General features: G+C 34.6%; 4 protein-coding genes across 4 annotated transcripts; 2 read left to right on the top strand and 2 right to left on the bottom strand.

Annotated features, from left to right (window-relative positions):
• LOC104778787 (abscisic acid 8'-hydroxylase 1-like) lies at positions 3-2,663 on the top strand (the record flags this gene model as incomplete). The annotated part of the gene is made up of 10 exons (XM_010503224.1): positions 3-181; positions 298-619; positions 799-948; positions 1,025-1,214; positions 1,390-1,469; positions 1,614-1,700; positions 1,784-1,862; positions 1,963-2,069; positions 2,171-2,289; positions 2,379-2,663. Coding segments are annotated over 10 exons (1,425 nt in total), but the record flags the coding sequence as incomplete, so codon positions are not given.
• LOC104776073 lies at positions 5,237-5,856 on the bottom strand. Its single transcript, XM_010500082.2, has one exon. It carries the CDS (start codon positions 5,846-5,848, stop codon positions 5,264-5,266), a length of 585 nt encoding a protein of 194 aa, XP_010498384.1. The 5' UTR covers positions 5,849-5,856; the 3' UTR covers positions 5,237-5,263.
• LOC104776074 lies at positions 5,776-6,475 on the bottom strand. The gene has a single exon (XM_010500083.1). The coding sequence runs from the start codon at positions 6,460-6,462 to the stop codon at positions 5,866-5,868; it is 597 nt and encodes a 198-aa protein (XP_010498385.1). The 5' UTR covers positions 6,463-6,475; the 3' UTR covers positions 5,776-5,865.
• On the top strand, positions 8,816-9,436 carry LOC104776072 (defensin-like protein 19). The gene is made up of 2 exons (XM_010500081.2): positions 8,816-8,948; positions 9,060-9,436. Exons 1-2 carry the CDS (start codon positions 8,885-8,887, stop codon positions 9,230-9,232), a joined length of 237 nt encoding a protein of 78 aa, XP_010498383.1. The 5' UTR covers positions 8,816-8,884; the 3' UTR covers positions 9,233-9,436.

Genomic DNA, 9,487 nt, shown 5'->3' with positions numbered 1-9,487 from the left:
GCGCTGCGATACTAACACTTGGAAAAATACTCAAAATTCTGATCCAAGATCGAAAGGAATCAACAGGCGATTTTCCTCCCGGAAGTCATGGTTTTCCGGTGATCGGAGAAACACTCCAGTTCATGCTTTCCGTTAACAGCGGCAAAGGATTCTACGAATTCGTCCGTAGTCGCCGTATCAGGTAAACTGAAGAAGCTTCTGGCTCATCTAGAAGGTTTCCGGTACACATCATTTATATATACTTAACAATATTTAGAAAAGAAAGAGAAAAAAAAAACATACTTTTGTATATTACAGGTACGGAAGTTGTTTTAGGACAAGTTTGTTCGGAGAGACACACGTGTTCCTGTCGACGACCGAGTCAGCTCGGGCTGTCCTAAACAACGACTCAGGGATGTTCACAAAACGGTACATAAAGTCCATAGGTGAGCTCGTTGGTGAACGGAGCCTTCTCTGTTCTCTTCAACACCATCACAAGATTCTCCGTAGCCGTTTGATCAACTTGTTCTCCAAAAGATCGACGGCTTTGATGGTTAGACACTTTGATGAACTCGTCGTGGACGCTCTAAGTGGATGGGAACACCGTGGTACGGTGATCTTGCTCACAGATTTGCTCCAGGTTTGTTTCACACGCTTGCGTAGTATTGGGCCTCTTTAAAACTTTTGTATGTAAGTTCGGCCCATAATGAATACCTGAAAATAAATAATAATTAACTTTAAGTCAATTCACAAATTTCATTCATTTTCTTAAGGCATAACTTAATTGAGAGTGTTGTTCTAAATGTGGTGGTGTTGCAGATAACATTCAAAGCAATGTGTAAGATGTTAATAAGTCTAGAAGACGAAGAAGAATTGGGTTCTATGCAAAAAGATGTGGGTTTTGTTTGTGAAGCCATGCTAGCTTTTCCTCTCAATCTACCTTGGAGTAGATTCCACAAGGGCATCATGGTACGTCGTTTTAATTACACTCTTTGAAATATCATACTATTATATATACTAATTTGGTTTGATTCATATGATGCAGGCAAGAGGAAGAGTAATGCAGTTGTTAGAAAATATAATTAGAAAAAGGAGAAATGAAACAAATAATCAAAATATACATCATGAAGATTTTTTGCAGCAGCTTCTCGCAGTAGATAACGACACTTCTTCGTCGTCTCCCAAGTTGACTGATGCTGAGATTAAGGACAATATTCTGACCATGATCATTGCAGGTCCCATTTAATACACATCATTTTTACACTTAAGAGAGGAAAAATGAGTTTGACCAACCAAAAAAAAAGAGAGGAAAAAATGAAAGAAGAAAAAAAAATTATAAATCAGATTAACTGAATCTTCTTAATTTAACATGAATCCGGTTTATACCAAAAATAAAATTTCAAAATACAGGACAGGACACGACTGCTAGTGCTCTAACATGGATGGTTAAGTACCTCGGTGAAAATCAGAAGGTTTTGGATATTCTTATTGTAAGTTCTATAACTAGTTTCTCTTGTGGGATATTTTAATAATTATGTATCACTTTAGTTTCTGCTTTTCTTTCTAATTCGAATAAAGACAATTTTAAAGGGTTTTTGTTTTAAAAACATGTCATTGTCTTGGTCGGTCAACAGGAAGAACAATCTCAGATTGGGAAGAGTGCATCAGATAAACCATTTCTTGAACTAGAAGATCTCAGTGAAATGACATATGCCTCAAAGGTACGATATAAACGTTTTTTCAATGGACTACTTAATTAGTTTAAATTATGTTTACATGTAGTATATATAATTTCTGGATATAGTTGATGAAAGAATCTCTGAGAATGGCGTCTGTAGTGCCTTGGTTCCCAAGATTAGTACTTCAAGACTGTGAAATGGAAGGTTTGCTTTAATTCTTTATCTTTAAGAAAATCAATTCCCTATATTCTTATTTTTGTTTGATCGATCTGACTTAGATACATTTTGTTTTCTGATTTTAAAGGATATAAGATTAAAAAAGGGTGGAATATAAATATTGACGCAAGATCCATTCATCTTGATCCTGATGTATATAATAAACCTCACAAGTTCAACCCTTTAAGGTTTGAGGTAAGTTAAGTACATCACAATTTAAAGTAAAAGTATTAAAATTTTACAGTTTCTTTGTTTAACTGTTTTGTGTATACTTAAGAAACTTGATTTGAATGAAGGCTGAAGCAAAAGCAAACAGTTTCTTAGCATTTGGGATGGGTGGAAGAACATGTCTTGGACTTGTTATGGCCAAGGCTATGATGTTAGTATTTCTCCACCGTTTTGTAACCACTTACAGGTTCGTACCATTTTTTATATTTAGTATAGCAAAATTTGAATGATTATGTCATAGTATTTTTTAATGATCGTGATGAAAAAAAATTGAAGTTGGGAGGTGGTAGATGAAGATCCAAGCATCGAAAAGTGGACATTATTTGCAAGATTGAAGAGTGGATATCCAATTCGCGTGTCAAGTAGATTACAAATTTGTAGATTATAAATTATATGTTTCAAATTAGATTTTATATATCAATAAGTGTTTCTAGATACAATATTTCATATATATCCAAATGTTATTTATTGTAATATTATAGTATAGTACGATTTTGCATAATGTCATATTAATTGTCATTACTATAATAAGAAAGAGAGGAGAAGGTTCCTCTTTGTTTTGTGTTTTGTGACACATGATTAAAATTCCTCCACATACATATAATAATTCTAAGGTTGATCTATAAATTTTCAGCTTAAAAGTAAACAATTATCAAAGAATTGATAATGATTGTATGTTGACAGTTGAAGTTTTCTTTATTAACACAAAATATTTATATGAAATCTATGGTACCTAAAAAAATTGTTGGTACACTAGTTTAAATAACATACCCCTCGTAGTACTAATAAATAACCACTACTAGTCTACTGATATTTTTTAGTAGTTATTTATTTGACATAAATGGGACTTATCTGGAAATTTAATACAATTTAAATTTCGGTATAATTCCCAATTGCTTTGATGCTAAGGAATGACTCAAAAAGTGCGTATTTTTCTTTAATTAATGTGATAAATGGTTATACAATACTAAAATTTGGTTTAGAAAACGGTTATGCAAGTGGATAATGGTTCGCCAGAAATTGATTACTTTATAATTGAATTCCAAAGCACGTCCAATTTATGTGTCATGGACAGAACAAAAGTTTGATTAAAGAAGATCAAACAGGTTGTGGATCCTAGGAACAAGTATGTTGTTCTAATGTCAAATTGTTATTATGGATTTGTATGTCATTACTAAATCAGTTTTCTTTTCTTTCTAATACTAAAACAATTTAACTAAAACTTTAGTATCCTCTTAAGATTCTCTTATTGTGGGCTCACCTAGAGCACTTTGTTGCCAAAAAAGAAGAAGAAATCTTAAACTAATTTTCTGCTTATTTATCATCGTAGCACATATTCAACAATCCGTAGACGTCAAAATTCGCATCCTAATTATATTTACTTATAATAATTTTCTGTTTCATCATAATTATATTAACACTTTTTTTAAGCTGTAAATTTGAAAAAAAAAAAAAAAAAAAAAAAAAAAAAAAAAAAAAAAAAAAAAAAAAAAAAAAAAAGATGATGAAGGTTTACTTCTTGTTGTTATAGATTTTATCCAGGTTATTATTACACTTCTTTCTAAAACTACATTTATTATTAAAGATCATAAATTGTAGGTGCCTTGTGCCATGCAATTCTAATACAAGTCTGTATGTTTTTGGGTTGTCAATCACAAAATGTGTCGGGTTCAATTATATTGTATTGCTCTTTTGCTTTGGTTGGTATCTTTTGTAATCTTTGGTTGCTCTTTTGTAATCTCCGTCTAAAATCGGAGCTTTTTTTTGTTTGTATATATAGATAGATTCCGGTCTCGATGCCGGTTTATCTTTCCGACTTTGTTCGGATTTTATTTTGTCTTTTCTCTTTTGGTTGCCTTCTGCAGGTTGAAATTAACACTCCCAACTATGGGAAGTTGTGAATTCCGGAAGTCATTAGATGGATCTTTGCTCACCAAGTGCTTGATTCTTCTCTCAAGTGATGGTAATTCCTCGTTCTCTGCCAAAAGGGCTGTTATAATAGAGCGTAGGTTCTTCTTGGTGGGACTGATCAAGATGATGCGGTTTGATTGGGACGGGATATGAAGAATTGGAGTCTTCGTCGTGTTCTGATGATTCTCTGATGAATATTCCGAGCTAATCTGTTGAGGTTAGAAATTGTGGTGATCAAGTTTAGGTCAAGTCAATCTCTTCCGGTAATATTTGGCAAAAGGCGATGTGGTACAATTGAAGGCAAATAGAGATAGAGGTTTCTCGGAGGACTGAGATGATCCGCTGGCCGACGAAGGAAGTTCCCGGTGAAGATGAGTCGGTGATGGCGTTTGTGACGAAACCTTCTTCTTCTCTCAATATCCCACGCACGTTGCATAACACGTGTCTTCATTTTCTTTTCCTTATCTTGAAATGTTTGCAATTAGTGGGTCTTTTAGTGGCCTTTATTGTACCGAATACGTTCCCATTTGGGCTTTATAAAAATATTTGGCCCACAAAAAAAAAAAAATATTATAGAACAAAGTAACAAACAAAGTAGTGGATAAGAACAGGTCCTAAATAACTTCATACTTTGGACAAACTTTTAGAGGAAAATATATATTAATAAACTGATTAGAAATAACTTCCACTGGCAAGAAGTCCAACAACTAAATTAAAGATTACTAGTTATATACTGTTTCATAAATCTTGATTCAAAAATATACCGTAGAATATTATATAACAAATGAAAATAATCTTAGTACAATAGAAAAAAATTTCATACTCAATAAAAAGTTTTCATTAAAAGTAAAAATTACTGAAAAATTCATTAGTTGACCTAAACCGAAATAAACTCCAAACTTTTTTACTTTTAGCTTAAAGTTTAGCCTAAAATCAAACCAAACCTTAAGAAATATATTTAACTCAAATGAATATGTTAAAATATATTTTCTACTTCTAAGTTGGTATCTTTTTAGTTCATGCTTACTGATAATTTAAAAATATTATTACCATATTGGAGAGTAACGAATTAATAAGTTGCATCCTTTCATGAGACACAAAAAAATTAATAATGCCACAGTTTGACAAGATTATGGAGAAAAAAATGAAGAGAGCACAGGACTTAAAATTAAAAGACATGTTTAACGCTACGATAATTAGATATATAAATTCATCCTCGCAAATTAGATTTTTGCTAATTAATGATCTAATCAAATTTCAGAAAATATTGTACAAATTTGCGCCACGCACCCCCTAATTCGAAATAGCCAAGTACGAACCATAACCAGAACCATTATTAGATCCACGAGCCTATGACTACGACTACTATGACCATGACGATGACGATGACGTCCACTTCCATCGTCACGCGATCCTTGCCACTGCACGATGCTGTTTTGAGGTTCAGGTACACCGTTGTTTTGCCACTTGCTTTTCCACTGAGGGACAACGCCGTTTTGCAACTGTGGGACAACGCCGTTCTGCTGCCACTGAGGAGCGACACCGTTCTGCTGCCACTGAGGAGCGACACCGTTCTGCAAGTGATCAACGCCGTTTTCCAACTGTGGGTAAACGCCGTTTTGCAACTGTGGGAAATCGCCGTTCTCCAAACGATTAGCAGCACCGTTCTGCTGCCACTGAGGGGCGACACCGTTCTGCTGCAACTGAGGGACACCGTATTGCCAGTGATCAACGGCGCCGTTTGGCTGCCACTGAGGGACGGAACCGTTTTGCCATGGATCCCTTTCTTGGAGGAGCGACTTCTTCCTCTCCATGATAAAAGTCTCCACCGTCATACGAAAGTCCTCGTTGCTCAAACATCCATCTTCTTGGACCTCCGCGACGCCGTTTTCGTCACTCTCTCCGTTTCCATCCTCCGATACTCCACCTTCTCCTCCGTCTTCTTCTTCTTCTCCGTTCTCGTCCTCCGGTAACTCTTCGAACTCACCTCAACCACCTCTCGATCATAACTACAAATACTCTCCTCAACCGGCTTATAACACTCTTGAAACGCCGGCACACTAGTCTCTCTGTAACCGGAGTAGTTATAATATCCAACATCCTGATGACCATTCAGTATATTACAATTATCAAACGTCGATACAGGAGGGGGCGGGGGGACGGCGAGAAGTTGATCGTATAGCTCCCGTTCCTTTTTGGTTTCGTGAAGGAAAGCGAAAACCAAGAAGATGGCGCCTACGGCAGCGGACAAGATGAGAAGGATTTTTAGAACCCCAAGTAACCAATTGAACCAAACCATAACCGCATGCAGTGAAGTCACCGTCGCCGGTAGATACCACGCACCTACTGCGAAGGCGGCCAGTTTGACGACGGATAGAATATTCGAGAACAGATTGTTAGGAACATAGTTCCAGCTCGGATAGTTGTATACCATACTCGCCGCCTCCATTCTTTTTTTTTTTGTTTTGGTGTATAGAGAGATGTATTCTGAGGGTTATTATGGTGTATATATATATATATATATATATATATATATATATATATATGTAAATGTATGGGTGAAATAAATCTAGGGAAGATTTTGCGAGAAAATGAAACGGGAAAGTGAAGATATATGATAAATTTTCTCGGGGAGATTGATCGGATTAATAAAAGGAAAGATAAGAGGAAACAAATATTCTGGTTGGAGAAAGAGACACACTGATACTGAGACAGATACGATGACTAGAGAGACTAGCTAGTAGCTAGTGTGGTCCTTTTATATAGAGGACTTCATAATACGTAGATTTATATATCATTTGCATAATGGTCATTTTATGATATTTTGCTTGGCCATCTCAATTAATTTATAATATTGTGGACACTCGACCAGTAATGTCCCAATTTATTTGTTTCAGTTTCTTTAAAAAATATAGTCTGGGCAAGTACTCTATTGCCCAAATTAGTGGTTGTTTGCTGTTTATTCTATATTCAGTTGTCTATGTTTTTAACCAATGAATAAAACAAATGGTTCTCGTTTGTTTAGTATGTAGTATATGTCATATACTGTATAGGCGCTATAGAACGGTGAAATTATTTATTATCTGAGTTCATATATAAGCCATGTTGGTTATCATGGTGGATATTTAAAATATACTTCTATCATATATAGAAATTATTTTCAATGTAGGAAATAAATATATATATATATATATATGTTAGATTGCATGATTTTGCTCAAATCCATATTATTGGCATTGCTTGTGTTGGTAGATCTTTTGATTTTAGCGAAAATTCGAAATTTTCCATTTTATATGCGCATTCATATATAGATATATAATATCCTACATGTTCAATTTGTTAAGAAATATATAATATCTTAATTCTAAAAGGATCTTTTATTGATATAGCAAGTTTCCAATGTCAAACGAACCCAATATTTAATGAAATCTCACTAAGTTTTTCCGGATTCAGGGGTAGATATTTCTACAAACATAAACGAACTATATACTAATACTGCTATGTTTCGAATCTTTGCTGAAGTATATATGTTTCGAATCTTTGCTGAAGTAAAATGTATATTTTACATCAAGTAATAACGATTCATATAATATATATTTCTACAAAGCAACAACGCGATCTCAAACGTTATATTTTTACAAGATATATCTGTAGTACATACGTGACAAAACTGACAAACAATAATTATCCCCATGTAGATAGACTGGTCACTGGTTGGTGAGCATATGTATAAACAAACTATAAAGCCTAAATCCACTTGTAATAAGCTCCTTTTAAGCAGAGACGAGACACTCACGCGCCAAGAAAAAACTTATCCACACATAATGATAATGAATGATTTAGAAATACTGAAATGTAATATAGTTTCACGATCACGAGGGTCTCATGGAAATCGAAAATTCTAGAAAAATGGTCGAGATCCGGGAATCACGTGAGATGAGATGAGAGTCACGTGCTCAAAAGCAATCTTACAGTTTACACACTTAAAATAAAGATGGCGATGTAACATTTTCAATGGTCAAGGCTGAATCCATTTATTTCAGAAAACAGAGTAGTTTATAAGAAAATTACAGACAAGACTGGTTTATGTATGTGCAGATCCAAACACTGGCCGATTCTGTGGTCGCTATCAAACAATCTTTGTCATAATTATCATAACCTCTTTTTGTATTCCGACAATATCAAGCAAATAATTAAATATTGACGTTGACAAAATAAATAAAAGTAATTAGTTTGATACGTACGGTTTCATGCATGTTCGACATAAAGTGTAATACTTAGCCAGATCATGTCCTGTTTTGACCTCCATGCACTTTCGTTCGTAACAGTTTTTATATGTGAAGAAGTTGTAGTCTTGTAGACTTCCACAATTTGTAGTTTCTGATTGGTGTCTTCATTTTTGTTTATAGTTAAATTAGTTATCGACTTATCGTGTTTATTTTTGACAAAAAAATACAATATTTGATTGTTCTCTATCAAACACTTTTACAATTATAAACATAAATGCCACAAAAAAAAAAGAATTTTGCACTAGCGTTCTTTTTGGTGCAGACATTAAAAGCTGAACTAAAATAAATATATTTACAAACGTATTTTCTTTTTGCTTTGAATTTTTTGATAATAACAAGCCCGAACAAATTAGACGTCAAAAGTCTCTTATCAGTTATCGCAAAGTCTATAGTCAAATCTTGGATAAGAGTTTGGATAAAGATAGTGGGCTTGGTACTTTCCCATCGTTCACACTATACAAATCACAGACAGTTCTAGAGAACGATTATCGTTTCAGAGTCAAAGGTTAAACCAGTTTTAAATACATTTCTATATAAAGATCTCTCAGCTAGTGCCTAGTGAATATCCATAAGCAAAAAGCCATGGCTTCTTCTCTCAAACTTATGCTCTTCCTTTGTCTCTCCATTTTCCTCATTGCTTCCACTGGTATGATCATTAGTCTACTCTAAGCTTCTAAGTACTCTAATCTCTCCATAACATGTATGGATCTCATAGATGGATCATAATAATATATCTTGTGTTTGGACAATTTTGCAGAGATGATGACAGTGGAAGGAAGAACTTGCGAGAGGCGAAGCAAGACATGGACAGGGTTTTGTGGCAACACTCGTGGCTGTGACAGTCAGTGTAGGAGATGGGAACATGCTTCACACGGGGCTTGTCACGCTCAGTTCCCGGGTTTCGCATGTTTCTGCTACTTCAACTGCTGAAGCAAACATACTCTTTTCAGAGTTGTCTGATACCTCTCTAAGTGTCACTTTGTTGTCTTGTAGATCCTAGTCTCTATGGATACACCATAAACCTTGAGCTTGGGTTTCACTAATAAAAATCTCCCTCTTGTGTTTGGGAGTTAACACTATATATATGTCTGGAGTGTCCTGACATAAATCTATAATAAGAGATTTTTTATACTACTTCAGCAGAGCAACAGCTTGATTGATATAGCGACAACTCACAACAATATT

This window comes from Camelina sativa, chromosome 3 (assembly GCF_000633955.1).
Source record: "Camelina sativa cultivar DH55 chromosome 3, Cs, whole genome shotgun sequence".
Classification (NCBI taxonomy): domain Eukaryota; kingdom Viridiplantae; phylum Streptophyta; class Magnoliopsida; order Brassicales; family Brassicaceae; genus Camelina; species Camelina sativa.
The sequence above is the reverse complement of the archived record's forward strand: the minus strand, read 5'-3'. Positions and strand labels throughout refer to the sequence as shown.